General features: G+C 41.4%; 1 protein-coding gene across 1 annotated transcript; it reads right to left on the minus strand.

Moving 5' to 3' along the window:
* Positions 1-2,399: 2,399 nt before the first annotated feature.
* LOC128734632 (potential E3 ubiquitin-protein ligase ariadne-2) lies at positions 2,400-17,306 on the minus strand. Its single transcript, XM_053828918.1, has 5 exons — positions 16,682-17,306; positions 4,073-4,776; positions 3,643-4,011; positions 3,300-3,569; positions 2,400-3,233 (listed from the first exon to the last, which is right to left on the minus strand). Exons 1-5 carry the CDS (start codon positions 16,752-16,754, stop codon positions 3,087-3,089), a joined length of 1,563 nt encoding a protein of 520 aa, XP_053684893.1. The 5' UTR covers positions 16,755-17,306; the 3' UTR covers positions 2,400-3,086.
* Between the last annotated feature and the right edge of the window lie 2,147 nt (positions 17,307-19,453).

Consider the following 19,453-nt stretch of genomic DNA (forward strand, 5'->3'; position numbering starts at 1 on the left):
CCGCAGAACATCCCACGCCCCTCCCCCTCCTTAAAACTTGCAGTTTATACACGGTATAATATATTCGTCTTATATTAGAATGTTTATTCAAAGTATCTGAAATTTCCAGATAAAAAGTAAAAATTAGTTTAAATTATTCAGCAGACATATGATGCTGTTTGCTCTAAAATGGATGATGCAATCTAATCTGTCAAAATATTGTGCTCAATAGTAAGGAATGTGAGTGTATTGGTGTATACTGACGTATTTTTGTTGTGTATGTGAAATCCACAAATTGGGTCGATCATGATGGCTTGGCACAATCTCACCCCCATGAAGCTAGAAAAGTACAAAGTTTCGAAAAATATTATTTTCGTAATCAAAACTTATCCAACGCATAATAATCTTTCAATACAATGTAAATGATTAGTTTATATACCTTCAAAATAGCAAGTTGATGCGATTTCTTGTTTGGGTTGGTTTATGCGGGACATTTTTTACAAACGTTATTTCCGAGTATTTTTGATCGCGAACTTTGAAGCCCTGTTTGGGCTAAATAGTTTGCTAATATTATCTGTGTTCCATTCTAAGTTATGAATAAATATGTTATGTTCATCATCAGTTTGAATTTAGGTCACCAGTTTCTATAAATATAATACATTTTCACAAATAAACATTTTTGGTTTTTGGCCCAATCTCACCCCCGTGGCACAATCTCACCCCGGATGGCGGTACTAAGATGATTGTTACAGCATTCACGAAGTTGAGGTGATCATCTATTGTTAGACCAGACGGCATCCTATCGTGCGTCTCGCCTTAACTATTTACATGGTCGTTCCCATAAAAATTGAGTAAACCTAAGAAAAATCTTTGGTACACCAATGAAATCGAAATAGCAATAATAAATCGGGAGATTGCTCATAGAAATTGGAAAAATAATAGTTCGCTGGAAAACGAAATACACTTCAAGCTACCTAGAAATAGGGTAAATTCTGTTGTTAGAAAAACTAAGGAAAACTTTAACAAGAGACATATTGATGTTAATGATACTAGCAGTCAGTTCTGGCGAAATATTAAAAACAATAATAATTATAATTATAATTATAATCTATGGTTATAGCTTGGTTCGACACATGCACTGGAATGTTTGGACATTGGACAAAAGGTAGGTGACGACTACTTGTTAAGCGTAGCTACTAATAAACCCCCCTCCCCCCTCTCTCACATTTCTACCGTCCCTTCGTCAATTGTAAAAGAACTACCGTTCCAAAAAAATATTAATTATATATGCTTGACCTCATTTCAAGGTCAAGACAAAAAACACGTGGTTGGTTTATTCATCGTCGATGTCATCAACGACCGATAACAACAGAAATGCGTGAACTTAGATGCAAGTGGCCACACCTTGAGGAAAGGGCTGAACGAGATCTGCAGGGAAGCACTCGACTGAAATCCGTAAGGATAACGAAAAAAGGCAGATCCAGAGGCTCATTGCGACGCAGCTTAGCCAACGACTTTCGAGTTGCTGACCAGAACCTGTCCTAACGAGCGGTCACAATGGGAGGTAACCGTCGGCAGTGATGATTTCTAATTTCATCACTCACCATAACGGCTGACGGATTGGCGGACATAGACCAATAATTGAGTAGGTAACCCAGATCCGACCAAAAGATCACAATCTGCTTTGCGTGATACATTTTGATGAAGGCGGCAAACACCGGGCTCTTCGTACTGTATATCTTCTCGTTCACCGCGGGCTTCCTCTAGCATGGGTAAAGAGGAACGCTATACAAACTTAATAAGCGTTGCTTCAATGACCGTCGCTTACCTGATTTTCCGGCCTTGCCTCTTCACGCCTTATCACCTCGGAGATACTATTAACACCTTTGCTTAATTACTTTCTTCTGTTGTTTCCTCCGTCGATAGTAAAAACATTACCTAAAATTGATGCTTGATCTCATTCTAAAGGTCCTATCTTGTTCTTGGAAAACAAATCTTCAGTTCCTGCTGCACTTTACGATCGTGCTGCTTCCGTTTGACGTTTTCGGCTTTCCCCAAGACTCCAGGAGGGAGAAAATTTTCGGATTGGCATATCCGGCGGACACGAAACGCTTTACGATGATCAACTTCTTCGCTCCGGGGTTGAGCTGGTATTACGTACAAAGCACCGAGCGTAGTTGCTTGACTGTTTTCGCCATAGCTGCTGCAAATCAGTCCATTGTTTAACACATACGTTAAGATGAAGCAACACCGGTAATTTTCCTAAGAGCTGAGTTTGTTTTAGCCCTAGGCATGCATAAAGACTGTTCCATCTTCGTTGAATTCCGTGGAATTTTGGCTGATTCGGAACTTCTTATACTAGCAAGCAATGAAACTCAACCGAAAAGTTAAAATGAGTTGTCACTTTATTATCACTTATAATCAAGCCTTCTCATTATATACCAGTAATCCTTAGTATATACGTTTTAATTTACTTATACTGTCCAAAATTATTTCATCTAACATTGAACGCTATCGAAAATAAAAACAAAAACTTGAGTGAGGACCTTTGCTTTCATCCCCGGTAACCGCTAGATGCTGCAGCGTGCTAGGTCTGATTTCGATGTTCGATCCTCACGCTGAATATTGGAAATATATTTCTTCATACTTTTTATTACGTTTCGCTCGAGTGTGTGAATTTGAATTTACAGCGCAGCGTTTCAAATTGTTCTCAACCGATTGATACTAGATGGTAAGTTTATTCGTACGGTTCGTTTACTCTATTTTGAAGATCATTTGGTGCAATCATAGGAATATTACATTTTAGAAAAACTTTGAACGTAAAAAATTATCTATCCTTTCATCTACCGGTAGGAATTAGCTCTTAATTTAGAATGTAATATTATTACGTTCTTTTTTCGAAATGAGTTTTAAACGCGGTACTAAATTCCACGCTTCTTGAAGACGAGTAGGTACCCCGACAATTGCGTTTTGATTGGGACTTCGTCACAAGATTGGATTTGAGAGGTGGGAATCAAGGGATTTATATCTCAGCTTGTGTTATTCGTTACTTAAAATATACACGCGCGGTAAAGAGGTAAATTTTTTCCCGATTTACAAAAGATTACTCACGCATCTGTTGGGAAAAAATCCTTGAGGAGCGTGGTTCTTCGTTTCTCAGCTACATCCATCTGGTTTTCTAGATCGCCACGATCGGTAGTTTCCGCACGTTCGACTTTCCAGGATAGGTTTTCTATTTCTGCCTCTAGCTGAGCCTGCAACGCGTGAAACATTTCACGAAATTAAAATAAGGCTCAAAGGTTTTTGTTCAACTTAAGTACCTGTTGGTATTCGAAAAGATCTTTTCTGGATCCAGCTTCCATGAAGTAAGCATAAGGATAGGTATACTGCAGAGTGTATCGGCATTTCGCTAGCAGAGCCGCGGCGTCAAACAAGTACTGCCAGTCAATCCAGGTTCCAAGACCCTTCATCACTTTTTCGTTAATACGTGCCTTCATACGGTCTAAGGTTTGCTGTTCCAATTGCAACGACTTTGAGTGGTTCTCCCAACGTTCGTAATAGTGAAGGTACTTCTTGAGAGCTTCGCGTGCCTGAAACACAATAACAAACGTGAAAACATGCGTTCTATTGTATTCGAATAAAATAAGATGCAAAATAAAATACCTGTGCGTGGACAGATTCGTGGGCGATGTTTGGATTTTCCTTGTACCGAGAGCACTCGTAATACTCCGAACCATGTGCTTTCCAGTCACCGAGGCACATCCAGCAGAAGTCGTGTTTGCAGTTGAAGCACTGCATATGATTGCATCCACCATTTTTTTCGATACAGATGTGACACTTTGGGCAGTCCTTCGTGTGGGCACTGATATAGTTGGCGGTTTCACTGTCGTCGGCACATTTGGTTAGCCATTTGCGGATGATTTGGCAATCGGTTGGGGCATGATAGTCGGTACCACAGCGGAAGCAAAAGCTCGTCTTACACACGCGACAGGTAGCCTTCTTCGGACTGATGTCCGAGCTGCGGATTATTATCTGCAAAAAGATTTTTGTTTAGATGATATTCAGATTCTAGTGGAAGTTATTTGAAAAATACCTGACAATTCGGTCCCGGACAAAACCGCAGTTCCGGATGTGATTTTACGTAATCGGCAAAGGCAAACTGCTGGTACTTATCCCGCAACATAGGCCGGTTGAGCAAGTTTAGCACCAAATCCTCGGGCACACGAACGTCACATCTTTGCTCCATACAACCAATCTGAGTAGAAATGCCCTGGCTAATTTGGATTTCGAAGTGCATCGCCCAACAGTCTCTGCAGAACGAGTGCTGACAGGAGAGGTTGTGAAATTTATCGAGTGCTTGAACAGTAACGCAAACTGGGCAGAGATGGGTACGATACGTCGTTGGTGATAGAACGGCCAGTGTGTGAGGTTTCGTACTAGTGCTGGGAATCGCAGTTGGTGCGATGCTGGCAACAGGAAGCATTCCACTCATACTGGAAGCTAGTAAAGGAGCGGATGAAGTTGAGGCTACGGCCGCCGGTGCTGCCTTGATGCGGGCACTAACCAGCAGATTGGATGCGTTGTTTCTGTACTTTTCTACCACTTCGGCTGTGTTCCATCTCGTTTCGTGCAGCAGCACCTTGGCCAACGAAGGCGTTATCTGTAGTAAGTTGCTCAGCTTCTCCACCAGTTCGTTGAGTAGCTTTTCTACCTCTTCTACGTCGAGACAGTCGTAGACGAAATACTCGGGATCGGAACGTTTCGGGTCAATTTGCTCGATATCACAATCTTCTAGGCCTGTTGAGGAGGAAAACAGATTTGTTAAGAGTTAATCGTCACATAAAAGGTTTTTATATAAAACTAATTATAATTATTTGACGTTTAGAAAAACTAAATCATATTTAAAAAGATAAAACCATTTAACAATTTCAGGCTGTTGAAACGTATTACAAGCATTTCAATTCAACTTTTGGATTGAAAGGTTATCCTTTTCGATGCTTCCGAACCATTATTTCAGCTCGTAAGCATCTAAAATTGGCGATTTTTTGCATTCAAGTTAATTATAGACTGTTTTCGAAACGGAAAGCAAATAACCGAGGGTTCTATATGTTTTTAACGCATTCTGTTTTTAATATGTGATAAAACTTTGCATGAACTGTTGAACTACTATGAACTACTGTTGAAAAGAGGACAATAGGTCTGGTAATGGCAGTTCCTAGCCGTACTTCCATATAGTATCAGTCGGAATGCGAGAAACCACGGTTTTTTTGTTTCTGCTGAATTTGACGCGGGGAATAGCTTTACGAGCCTAGAGCACCTGTTCTCAGATTAGGGGTGGCTATAGACGACGATAACGCTGCAATATGGATCTCTGGTCACAAAGTGGATGGACACATATTGGAGCAGCTAAAATATAAAACACGAAGTTACCAATGTACAACTATTACGATCTACCAAAAAATTAGACTAGTAATATTCGGTATGGACGAAGTGCGATATTGCCATTATCGCAGATACCTACCGTGTTTCTCGGGCAAACAGTAACTTTGTGACGGATAAGGGTCGGATGGCAGGGATTGCTGTCAAAAGCAGTTACCCCAACCAAGAGGTGATATGGACCCCATGTTTAGTACTACCAGGTTTGGCAGATGGAATTCGTCCTCTCTTTTATTTCCTAGTCTTCTTATGGAACTACGAGTTTGACGTCACACTCGCATTTTCATAAGAACACTAGAGAATAAAAGAGACGACGAAATCCGTCTGCCGAACCTGGTAGTTCTGAACATAGATATCGACCTACTAAGAAGGGGCTGTGATTGCTGTAGTTGATGGCGTCTGCAGCTGCTACGCTCCGCATAGGCAGGGATGGTTCGATCAGATCGTACTAGATAAGCTTGCGAATCTCGCAGAGCTGAGGAGCGCTGTCTTTTTAACAGCCGGAGATCCTGATTAGTCCAAGGAGGTTTTCGAGCTGGTCTTCGATAAGGAACAAAACGAGTGATCACTGCCATAATAGCCGAGTTGAAATATTCTAGAGCTTCATCAACAGATGGGGAGGACTCCAGAAACTGCCAATCAATTTGAGAAACGGCAACGTTCAGTGACACAAAATCAGCTCTGCGGAAATGCAAACTCGGAATGTCTGGGATATCCTCGAATTATTTCGGCTCTGTTAGACTGACAGAAATATCAAGCGCTGGGTGGTTAGAGTCAAGCGGTAGCAGTGTTTCACTCGCTTCAAACACTTCGCATAAAGCAGCGTCATTAACGAGTGCCCAATCGAGCATGCGACCGTTGCCATTAGTTATATGCTTAATTTGCGTTAGGTTGTGTAGACTTCACCCATCCAATAGCGTGAAACATGCTGCAGATATGTTGGACTGTAGAAAATCAACAGCAGGGGCACCATCATCCGTACACACTTAAAAAAAAGCTCCGAAGTCGGCTAAATTTTGCCGAGATTTGAACAGCCGAGCGTTCGGCAAAATTTTTTATGATGCCAAACGTTAGTAAAGATCCGTAAACGTCGATTTGCAAAACCGAAATTTTTACCGAACGCTCGGCTGTCCAAATTTCGGCAAAATTTAGCCGACTTCGGCGCTTTTTTTTAAGTGTGTATGTTTCCACACTATACCGGGTTGATTATAGTCTCCGAGAATAACCGCAAGATCACTACAGTCTAAGCGTGTGAGAATGGAGCCAATCGAACTAATATGGTTTTCTATGGAGACGAAATCAGATCTAAGGTCGGGTGGTAGGTAGATAGCGCCTAAGCTAATGCAGCGAGGTGGGACTGAAATTTTCACCCATAGTTGCTCTAATGTATCACAAATCGGTGTCGGATCAGCATAACTGATTAAATCTCTAGAAACAGCAATCAGGACTCCACCGCCACGTGTCTTGCTGCTATTGCGAAGATCACGATCGCAACGGTAAACGGTAAAAAGATTACCAAAAAGCTGCACGGAATTAACACAACTGTCCAGCCAGGTTTTGGTCAATACAACAACGTGGTAGTCACATTCGGTGGCCGTCAGAAACAAATCGTCAATTTTAGTCCGAAGTCCACGAACGTTCTGGTAGTATATCTGAAGTCCAGTAGTCGGTGTGCTGTCAGTAAGGTTCTGCTCTACAGAGACTGACGATGGATCATCAGGTTGGGCACAGTGCGAGTCAGTGGGTGAATAGGAGTTAGCAAATATGTACTTGCCATGGAGAGTGTTTTGGAAGCCCCGTTCCGCACGCCCACACGTAGGACCGGGACGACTGATAAACGCTGGCAGCGGTGGCACGACTACGATGGGGGTGTCGGGAGCTTCCATGATACCAACAACAGTGCGTCCCAGTGTCACGTCATTTGATGAGATAACGGGTCGTCTGAAGAAAGCGGTAGCGTTGGAGGAGCCGCAGTCGGCAGGCAGAATCAATGAGCCTCCCTGTCACGTCGGTGTTCCGCAAATTATGGACCGCTTACTGCAGGAGTCTGCGCTAGAAGCGAAGCCGATGGGTGTCCTAAAGGAACTGGCGAGATATCCACCATTGGAGTGACCGATGATGAACCGGAGCCGGGGTTAGCGCGGGGTTCAACCGATGGAGTACTAGCAGGAGCTGAGTCAATGGGAGGCAGCCATACCACTGAATTCGCCCGAGCATCGTCGAATTCCCTTGGGGCCAAGCATAAGAGTTCAAGGCCGCAGTTTTGTACGCCAGAGAGAAGCTAACCCTCAACGAAACGAAGTTGAGCGATTGAAGGTCGGTCCCCTTTTTGACCAACGGAACAACACGAATCGCATCCGTAATTTGTAGACCGTCTCGTACAAGTCTCTCTACGACGTCAGAAGTCACGGTGAGGTGGAACCGCGAGAGATAAACCCAGAATAACTTAGGCGGGGAGCTAGCCACAAGCTTTTCTTGGTTATCGATAGGTCTAGTACCGGTAACCGGTTTATTGGGAGTCTCCGTGTCACCGCGGCGACGTTTTGAAGGATGATCGCGATCAGGTACCCGCATCGGGGTTGCAGCATCAACCTTGTCGGCGAGTTTTGTTACCTAATGGTTGTTCCTGACGATTTCGTTCTTAAACTCCGGAATTCCACGCATTTGGCCTTCGATAACGGTGGAAATGACACACCCGAGAGATGAGACAACGCTTTTGAAGCGGGTGAACTTCATCAGTTTTGCGCACTCATCGCACATCCAGAACAAGTGGGGGTGTTCATCGAGAATCTTCTGAAACGGGTCGTTCAGACCCGCGCACCGAATGTGGCAGACCTGGGCGCAAAAGCCCATACATTTAAGATGATCCTCATCTTTTTTTCTTTTTTTAGGTCAGCGGTCACAAGCGGAAAGGTTAGTCATAATGACCCAAAAATTATTCAAACTGATTTAGCGTGTACACTACGCAATCGCCGATAACGATGCTCTTAGGATCACTATGTGACAGCAAAATGTAAACAAACCAACCCATCGACATCTCTATATCGAACTGCAGTAAACGTCAGCGACAACATGTCCGGGGCTCAAAATTTGACAGCGGGCCCAAAACAGACTGCTGGCAGTTGAGTGAAACGCAGTGCTAACATGCTATCTCATTTTCGCACACACGAGATGTTGGCGGCGAAAACATGGTTGTCTGCCGATGGGGTGAAACAAACCAATCGAATTAAATCTTCAAATATAAACTCGCGGAAATTCACTTCAGATATAATCTATTATTAATATCCATTCAACCGGAAATAGCTGTCGTGAACGGACGTGTTTTTTCAGCTCTTTGTGAAGTGTGCTTATTCGGGAGAATTTTCAGTTATTCTTTTAACAGAACAGAACATTATCAAAAGTAATCGTTTGATCTTTTAAGATTTCTACACCTTAATAGTGTAGCTCAAAAAAAGAAAAGTTACGGTTTGAAGATCAATCCACGTGGTCGCCATTTCGTTATAACCTAACCTCAAAATGGAGGAAGTGAAAAAACCACCTGACAGGCTGAACAGAGCAGAACAATTGGACCACGACATGGAACCGAACAATAACGGAGCAGGAGCACATCGTTTGGAAGCACGTCATCAGCGGACGAAGGAATTCCAATGTTGTATATACGGATGTCGACACTGGACCATACAGAATATACATCGAGTAGCGGGATGAAGGAGAGCAAAGAATCAATAAATTCTCGGTTGGATCCACATTAAGGAAAATGGAGCAGTTCAAGCACTACCTATCGGATATGAAGCAGGTTGGACGAAATAGAATACTGATTTTTGTCAGTAATTACGTAAAAGCTAACATGCTAGTCGACGAAATAAACAAAAGTAACATGAGCAGCTACAAGGCATACGTGCCTCTACACCTCGTCACAGTGACGGGTATAGTTGACGGAATCCCAGCGGATATAACAGAGGAAGAAATTGTGGCTGAAATTCTCACCGACGTTCCAATCATCAGCGTGAAACGGTTAAGCCGTTATGTGAATAATGTTAAAGTTCCAGCGAATCGTATAAGTGTAAGGTTTAGAGCGAAAACGCTACCGGATCGAGTTCGTCTATTTCGTTGTAGTACGAGAGTAAGGCCATTTGCGCAAAAGTTGGTTGCTTGTGGCAAATGTCTCAGGTTCAATCACAGTGAAGAACGTTGTAAAGGACACCGTAGGTGAAAGATATGTGCCGGACAACACGAAACAGCAGAAGAATTCAATGTATGCACAAACAAACCGAAGTGTGCTCATTGCAAATCGAAAGATCATTCGATGCTAGATGAAAAATGCCCGGAAAGGATCAGACAAAAAAACATTAAAATGTTGATGTCTAAATCAGCAATCACCTTTGCCGAAGCCAGAGAATGTTTCTCTCTTCAAACGAAAAACGCGTATGCCCCCTTGGAGGATCTCAACGAATTCCCAGTGTTAGGTGAAACGTACGCATCTACACAGTATGGTGAATCTCTACGTGAACAATGGCGACGAAAAAACCAGGAGAGAGAGAAAATCAGTCCAGCAGTGAAAACGTATCCGGACCAACCAAAAAAGCAAGGAACTAAGAGACTGCGTAAAGATGAAGGCCACCCCATGGAACCAACAAATGCAATGCAGACTACAAGTGAACGGGACAGAATCCTTAGTAGCAATAACTATCGCGCTAAGGATGGCGTCGCTTTAAATAGTCAAAACAATAAATTTGAAAAGGATAAATGGGAAAATCTAATGAGTGAAGCTCCAATGAAAGCAGAATGGACTGCTCGCCAAACCGTCAGAACGACAATAATGTCCTACTATACTGATTTTATCAGTCAACTGGGAAACGACGAGGAAACCAAAAATAAATTTAAACAGTGCACAAAAAAATATTTTGACTTAGCGAATTCAGTTGTTGAAGGAGAAATAAACGCAATGTAATTGTATAATCACGTACGATAAAAATGCAGAGCAGAAAGATAGTTCAACTACCTGGCAATTCTGTTGCCACTCTTGCCAGCTACGTTGTTTGAACTATATAGATCACAGGGCCACACAACGAAGTATGGAAACGATGGAAACAAAATCTGGATCTGGAAGAATGAACGACTAGTCGTCACACACTAACCGCTGGGAGCAACGATTCTAGCCATATAGTCAACGTTACTGGGCCAACCACAGAAGCTGACAGATGTCTGCTTCGACCAGATTAAAGAAGTTATTAATATCTCAATTGTGAGACGACACAAGCGATCTTCATTTGCACTCTGCACAAGACAGAAAGAATAAAACCGAACGACAAACAGGAATAAAATAACGAAAACTTAGCGGTAAGTCAAACACAGAACAAGCAACGTTCACTACAGAAAGAAGTCATCGTAGAAGGGCTATTCCCGCAGCACGATCCAGTAACGTCTAGCGAATGAAACTCTCGCTCCGGTCACAAATGATGAGCTCATTGCGGTTGCCAGGAGTCTAAAGACAAAGAAGGCTCCTGACGGGATGCAGTACGAGGCACTCAAGGTGGCGATCCAAGCATATCCATGTTTAGGGAAACGCTTCAGATTTCTAGACAAATGGAAAATTCAAAGACTGGTACTACATACTTGCAAAGTCGGGGAAACCACCAGAAGATCCCTCATCGTACAGACCCCTATTTGTCACGTTAAGAAAGTAGTTAGAGCGGATAAGCTTAAACAGGTTAACGCCCGTTATGGAAAGCGAGACCGGGCTGGTGAAGACGCAGTACTGACTGAAGTTTTTGGAGCGTCTTAGTAGAATACGAAACCTAAAATTAAAAAAGAAGAAAGCTTATCCAATTTAATTCTACTATGTTTATTTTATTCACGACAGATACGTATTTCGCCTACGACTTGCAAGCTTCCTCAGTGTCTGTTTTCGAACACAGACACTGAGGAAGCTTGCAAGTCGTAGGTGAAATACGTATCTGTCGTGAACAAAATATACATAGTAGAATTAAATTGGATAAGTTTTCTTCTTTTTTAATTTTAGACGCAGTATGGATTCCGCAGAGGGAAGTCTACCGTCGAAGCCATCAAGTCAGTCATAGATTATTTTTTTTATTTATGTGCCATAGTCACTGAAATATCAATATGAAATGAAGGCACTGCAGATTGTAGAATTTCTCCGGTAGAAACCGGGCACTGCTTGAACAGCAGGAACTCCGAAAGGTTGGCATCGTGTTATTGAGGAAGACTTATCGCAAGGACGAGAACAACATCCGTGGCGGCAAGGGTCAATTTTATCAGATCATACAACAATCTGTAAAGGTGCGTAGTAGACCCGATGAGGAGAAGGAAGCATTCTACGCACAGCTAGAGGCAACGAGGGACAGCTGTTCGTCACGGGATCAAGATCGTCGTCGGACGTATGAACGATAAGCCGGTAGGGAATGCGGGACAGCGGAGGTAATCTACGCCAGGCTGAAAGTGGAGTCTAGAAGGATTAAACTGAAAATAAATGCGTCGATGATCAAGTACATGAAAGGAAGAAGCTCAAAGGAGACAAACGTGCGCGTCCCACCGGTTGACGTTGGTAACCGTTGACGGTGACGAACTGGAAATAGTAGATGAGCTCGTGTATTTTGGATCGCTGGGGACCGCAAACAACAATACTGATAAGGGGATCCAGCGCACACTCAAGCGAGAAATCGGGACTACTTTGCTCTTCGAAGAACGCTGACTACGAACACACGAAACTGACAATGCACAAACCCCTTATTAGACCGATAGTTCTTTGTGGACTTAAAACTGTGACACTGCTCGCGAGGACATACGCGCGTTTGTCGAGTTCGAGCGGAAGGCACTATGGCCGATATTTGGCGGAGTACAAACTGAAAGCGGAGAGTGGTGGAGACGTATATAGGTACTGGCACTGGCACTACTTGGAGATTGGTTGGTTTATTTATTAGAGACACCTTACTTAGAGAGATAACCATTGTACATCTAGTGAAAATCGGTAGGCTATGGTGGGCCGGACGTGTCGTAAGATTACCTACGAATGGACGAAACACAAATGGCCGAATCACGAATGACCGGAAGAAATGGTTGAAATAACAAATGGCATAATTGATCTAATGGTCGAATTACAAGTGATCGAAACACGAATGACCGAGTGGTATACTCAGCCGAAAATATTCCCGGCCTTCAACCTGTACAAATGAGGAACTCGTTGCCGCTCGTTCGGACGCAACTTAGGGATAATTCCCGCTAGTCAGTAAGCCTAGGAAAATGCATACACCTAAATGGAGGTGATTTCTGTGGGAGGAAGAGGGGTATTTGTTGGCGCAGTTGCGCTTTTATAAAGCGCTAAACAAATGCGTCCTTGAAGCATGTTTTTTTTGTTTTGTACTAAACAGTTATGCTGCTTATTTGGTTTTTGTTCGATTAAAGTTATCTGTTAACTGTTTTCCAATTCATTTTTTAGCGAATTGTTGTTTCCGTGTTGACATTCCGAGAAAATTCGTCTTTCCATATTGAGCTTTTTGAGACTCAGTCAAATAGGGGTTCGGCCTTTCGTTATTCGCGAAAAAAATTTTTGGCGTAATGTGACAGTTGTTGAAATTTAGCCATTTGGATTTCAGCTATTTGTTACTCGGCCATTCGTTTGGTACCAGCCCGTCATAACGATGCCGGATAATAGTGAAAGAAAACGGTTCTCTGCAACAACCCCATCGGCACCTAACGTGCAAGATAGATCCAATAATTCATAAATAGAAAATTTCTTAAAAGCTCCTAGAACTCACTTTTAGTGTTTAACTGAGTATTTCAACGTTTAACTGGCACGATAACGAAGTCATGAATGCTTTAAATAAATTGAAGCCGTCTACAATTCCTGGGCCGGATGGCATTCCCGCTCTTATGTTGAAAAAATATGTAATTCCACTCGTGAATCCACTACGCAAAATAATCAATCGATCTCTATGAGAGGAAACGTTTCCTGCAGTTTGAAAAAGTCTTCCGTTTTCCCTGTGCACAAGAAAGGACCGCTTTGTATCAGTAAAGCTTGGAGACCTCAAGTCTCAGAAGTTCCAGATTAAGTCGGGTGTACCGCAAGGTAGTAATTTGAGACCGCTGTTATTCTCGCTTTTCTTTAATGACGTCTGTCTGGCGCTTACAGTTGGATGTCGAACTCTGTATGCTGACGACCGGAAAATCTTTTCCATCGTACGGTCGAAGGAGGACTGTGCGCAGCTTCAACAGTTAATCGATTTGTTTTTCGGATTGTGCACGTGCAACCATCTGACTATTAGCGTAGCAAAGTGTAAGGTAATTACGTTTACTAGGAAAAAATCGCCTTTAGACTACTGCTTCACTATTAATATTCCGCCAATTCAGCGTGAAACAGTGGTGAAGGACCTTGGAGTGTTGTTAGATACCGAATTGACTTTCTAGTGCCACTATTGCTACATTGTCGCAAAAGCAAACAAAAACTTCATCATGGGGTTCATCATGAAAATTGGAAAAGATTACCGTAACCCCTATTATTTGAGATTACTTTACTACTTGTTAGTTCGGTCTACCCTCGAAACAGCTGCAGTAGTTTGGAGTCCTTCTCCTTACAAGGATTGGGCTGCGCCAACGTGGTCTACAAGTATTGAGGCTGTACAAAGGAGGTTCATCAGATTAGCATTGCAATTCCTTCCATGCAATAACCCGTTTGAGCTCTCCCCATACAGAAGTCGTTGTAGATTATTGAGCATGGATACCTTGGCGAATAGAAGAATCTGCACGCGTGTTATATTTATCGCTAAATTGCTTTATGATGAAATAGACGCACCCCACATTTTGGCTGCCTGGGGTACCAGGGCCTCTCCAGAAATTTTTACCATTGGAATTTCAAAACTGAAAAATAAAATTCAGTGTATATACACTGTATGTTCCTGTGTATGTCCCTAAAAATATTTTCCTCCTTATTTTTCTCGCGCAAAATCCAAACGAATGTCAACAGCTTTGTAGTTGCGATATTACAGTTCTTCGATGAACACCACAATGGCGAAGTTGCAAAAAGGGACGGAAAACAAGAGAACCTAGGAGTGCCCATGGTAGATGGTAATGTTCCAGCAACTGATCTTCAAGAACTCAACCGAGCAATCGGGTTGCAGAAGACCAGCAAAGCTTTATATGAACACTGGCAATGGCTCAACACTAGGTTATTTCCAAGATTTATGAGGAGGAGAAGCTACCGGAGCTATGGATGGAAGGAGTGGTTTGTCCCATATTGACGACTTATCAGCGCTACATTGGATCGAGTGATGTGGTTCGTGCGCATCGTGGGAGCACTCGAGTCCCTTCGAGGTGCGACAAGAGTTGAGGCAACGTGATGGTTTATCCTGCATGTTATTCAGCATCGCTTTTGAGGGGGTGATCCAACAAGCGGGCATCGAAACGACAAACACGCTTTTCACTAAGGGAAGCCAACTCTCAGGCTTTGCAGATGACTTCTTTTTCATAGCCAGGAACTTTGCGACGGCGGAGTTAATCTACGTCAGACTGAAAGCGGAGTCTAGGAGGATTGAGTTCAGAATAAATGCGCCAAAAACCAAATACATGAAAGGAAGAGGCTCAAAGGAAACACTCGAGTTCCTCCCGCGGACCGTAACCGTTGACGGCGACGAACTAGAAATGGTAAGTGAGTTTGTGTATTTAGGATCGCTGGTGACCACGGACAACAACACTAGTAAGGAGATCCAGCGGCGCATTCAAACGGAAAATCGCAAAACGCTGCGATCAAGAGATCAGTACACAACTTACTTACAAAACCTTATTAAACCAGTAGTTATTAATGAACTTGAAACTGTGACGCTGTTCACGGAGGACATTCTTTGCCGTGTTCGAGCGCAAGGTACTGCGGACGATATTTGGCGGAGCACAATAAATTAAGAAACTGATAACTGACTTTACATTTAATGTGCTTTCTGTATTTCTTTGTTTTTATACTTTTTCCGAAGTGTTTGATAAACGCAGTCTTTTTTGCCAGGAAATAGCATGTTTTCAAAATTTGGAGTAACTGTTGTGTTTTAAATTATCTTTAGCAAAAAGATATGTATGTTTTCAAACTTTCAAATGCTTCAACAAAATTAAAAATTAAATGATTCGATCAAAACTGTTGATATTATCCAAATCAGTGCACCACAAATTTTTAGTTTCTTTACTTTCTTACAAATTTTTAAACGTTTTTTGAAAGTTCAATTCTCTATCAAATTTTCTCCGTCTGATGAGATCTTATATCAATGATTTACGATTCTATTCTTAACAATGCGACCGATTTATTGGCCAAGTGCTAGCAAATTTATATTTATTAATAATTCTCTCGAATTGGAATGGTTGATTTATATTGGAAGACGATAGCATTATCTCAGAATAGAAAGTCATATACTTTTTTAATAATTAAAAAGAGAAATACACGGAGCGATGATTATTGAGCCATTATATCAATGCGGCAATCTAATTATAGTCTTATCGCTTTTTATGGTTTCATATCGATCGACTTACATTTGCCCGATCCAAATATAATAGCAGAAGTAGAACGCGAGTGAACCAAAAATAGATATCCAATTCTAATGGGATTAAAATTGTGCCGTTTAAACAGTACTCAATGTCACTGTCGATCATGTTGACGTACGGAAAGTTACTCGATTATGCGAAAGCAATACATAATGTATGTAGGTACCAACGTGCTTGATAAAAATTATTCGCGAACAGTAAAATGGCACAGAATTCAATGAATCACAGCTTTATTAATAAAATTACACATTTGTATGACAACAAAATCTGCCAAAAGACTAGACGATAGCGAAGCAGTAGACTTTCTAATACAAAACAGGGATGGTATTTTGAGTAGAGGAAAATAATTCTCGAATATGATTGTTCGCCCTATGGTATCTTATAAGTTTATGTAATACCACCTTTCATACCAAAGCTGCAATATATCTTATTGCTCTCAAATTGCTTAGTGAATCCAATTGTAAATATAAGTAATTATACATTGAATATAAATACATATATAGAATGTAAAAATGTGCATACGCAAACATAGAGTTGTAGAAACTTATCTCAGATACTATTTACAAATATTCATGGATAGGTGTAACAGAATACGGATATACCAGAGAAAAAACGAAAATAAAAATGTATTTCGATTAGATCAAAATAAAGACTTTGATAGTACACCTACTGCTATCCACACTGTCCTATGTAAATGCAGCTGTTATGCATGCAAAAAATAATCACTCACCTGAATTATAATAATCTTCAAACTCGTAATCGTTGTCCGAGGAATACTCCATATCCGATTCTTGATCTGCCATTTTGCCCTATACTGATTCTCCACGGTCACGGCACGGTTCAGCTGTTTTTACTCCGTAGTACGTTGATTGATAATGGATAGCTTTACTATAACCACACGAGCTAGGCACTTCCAGAAACTGTCTGGCACTCAATCCCCCCCACACTGTAAATGCACCTTTCCACCAGAGCACCACAAAGTACTGCTCAGCTCCGTGTATCTCGCTGTAAAACGCGTTGACCTTTCCGCTTCTTTCTTCTGCTGTGCGCAACAGAACGGTTCTGCTTCGGCTGGAACTAATATTTTTATTTCACCTTGAATTTCGCAACTTCTTCCTTCAACCTTTTGTTGTTAAGGTTCATTTATCAGCTGAAAATTACAAAAATTCTATCGCGAAATTGTATCCTTCCTTGCGCGTAACATTTGAAGTTAGTTTTTTCCCAATGCACTGAGTCCCGATTCTTCGATCACAAATAAAATCACGGTTCATTGATGACTACTAGGCGAGCTAATCCGATGCAGAATGTGTTTCGACGGAGAATGTGAAACGAATTACTAGGAAATAGATACACAACTCCATCAGAAAAACGAGAAAAACTTATTCCCTAGCAAATGTCGACTGTACGTCATACGTGAGTCGATCAAATGGCTGCAACTGTCAGTTAGACAAGTCGACATTTTGTGCCCTGGTGGTTTCAAAACTATCGAACAAAAACCAGTTCACCAAAGAAGACTGCACTGAAACGAAAAATACAGTATTTTCTGTCTATACATAGCACGTTTTTAGCAGCAAAAGGGACAGTTTGATGTATACCCATTTAACTTTGTTTTATGTTAATGCATAGTAATTTTGACGATAATCTGGTCATTTGAATAATCAGCGGAATAGGGACTTTATACCTTATTAACAACCTACTGACTGTTCCCGAAAATTGAACAACTCGTATGCGTAAAATCTTCTAAGATTATTAAAGATACGCCACTCTTCACAGATTCAATCGTCAGTAATGTGGTTCGTGACGGCAAGAGGGGTTACTAACTTGTCATAGTGTTCGTAAAGCAGTCTCATAGACACACGTTTGACTATATCATCTTTTACTTGAATGAGAAGGCGATACAAAGACTATGATAGTCAAGTAAAACCTTCCGACGGCAGATAGTACTGATGGCATACTTTTTACTCATGTATGAGGAAATCAAAGACAAAGACATATATACTTCCTTTAATAATCTAAGATAAAATGAAAACCGAAATCGATTTGGATTATTCTGTCTACTGACATCTTTATATCGAGCTCCAGTGAATGCCTGCTACAGTATTTCATGGTGTCAAAATTTGACAGCGGTCCCAAATCAAACTTCTCTGGCTGTCGTTGACGGCGAAAACATAGTTAGGGTAGATATACCAGTAATAAATAGTGGGTGTACCACTAATAGTGGGTGTCAGGGCCCGACAACGTCACCTTTAATTACATAGCGTCGCTTAACAATGAAGCAGTGAAGGTTCAGTTTCAACAGAAGCAGTACCGCTTCGCTTTCAAACTAGCTTCAGTCAGCGTCAGTGAACCGGGCTTCACTTCATCATGACTATCGGTTTCAACTTTTCATTTGTACTTTTCTATCAAATATTCAGAAAAAGGCCATCAACTTTGAATGCAAATAAATTAAATTTGAGTAACATTTTCTATAATGCAACGCATATTATAGTCAATCTAGTCAATGTCGACAAATCGTGCCTGACTTTCTGCCGTCGTCAATTGAAACAGCCACCAACTTCAACTGAAGCTTGCTTGAAAAGTTCTGTTCAACTAATGAACTAAGTCACTTCAGGTATGAAGCGAAGGTAAGAGAAAGTCAGTTTCATTTATTTGTTTCGACGATGCCCGGCCCTGGTGGGTGTACCAGTAATAGTGGAAACTCGAATCATTTTATAATTTTGGCAGATTTTTGATTCTAACAGAATTTCAATTTTCTATTGTTAAATATATATTTGTCAACAGTTTTATCTAAGCTACATGTAGTTAAAATTTAGGATATTGGTACAGAAATGATAAATTCCTTTTGTATAGACCAATAAGGTGCAATTGGCTAAGAAATTCGCTACAACTCATAGCATTTTAACAAGCCTACGCTGTTATCCACCTGCTTTCATGCTCACTGCAATCGTTACTAAAGGTGGTGAACAAAATTCCACTATTAAAGGCAAATTTTCCACTATTAAAGGAACATTACCACTACTTTAGGAGCACAGACTAATGTCAGCAAAAGCAATATTTTAGACATATTTACCTGCAGAATCCTATAATTTTGGCATGTATTTAAAGCTTTAAAGGCAACATTATGGTGCACCATACTATTATCTAGTTCAATTGGAACTGGTAAATTGAGCATTCTAATTGCCTTTAAATACAGTGGACCCCCGTTTGTTTGAACGATTCCTCATGCAAACTAACGGGGTTAGTTTTTAATTTGAACAACTGGTAACCCTAAATATGCTGGAACTTGTGAGAACTGGCTGCCCTGCTCTTTGTTATTGTTTTGGTGGTTTGATTCAGTTGGCAGTTGTAAGCAGCGATTATTCATTCTCCGATCGGATTTCTACCATAATCGTTGGGAAAACGCAATGTGAAACAGATTAAACACGCTAGATCAGCACAAGCAAATCGTGTTTATGTGCATTGTCTGCATAAGCGAATGATGTCATATAGAGTATGACGTTTG

The sequence above is a fragment of the Sabethes cyaneus genome, chromosome 2, assembly GCF_943734655.1.
Source record: "Sabethes cyaneus chromosome 2, idSabCyanKW18_F2, whole genome shotgun sequence".
Lineage (NCBI taxonomy): Eukaryota > Metazoa > Arthropoda > Insecta > Diptera > Culicidae > Sabethes > Sabethes cyaneus.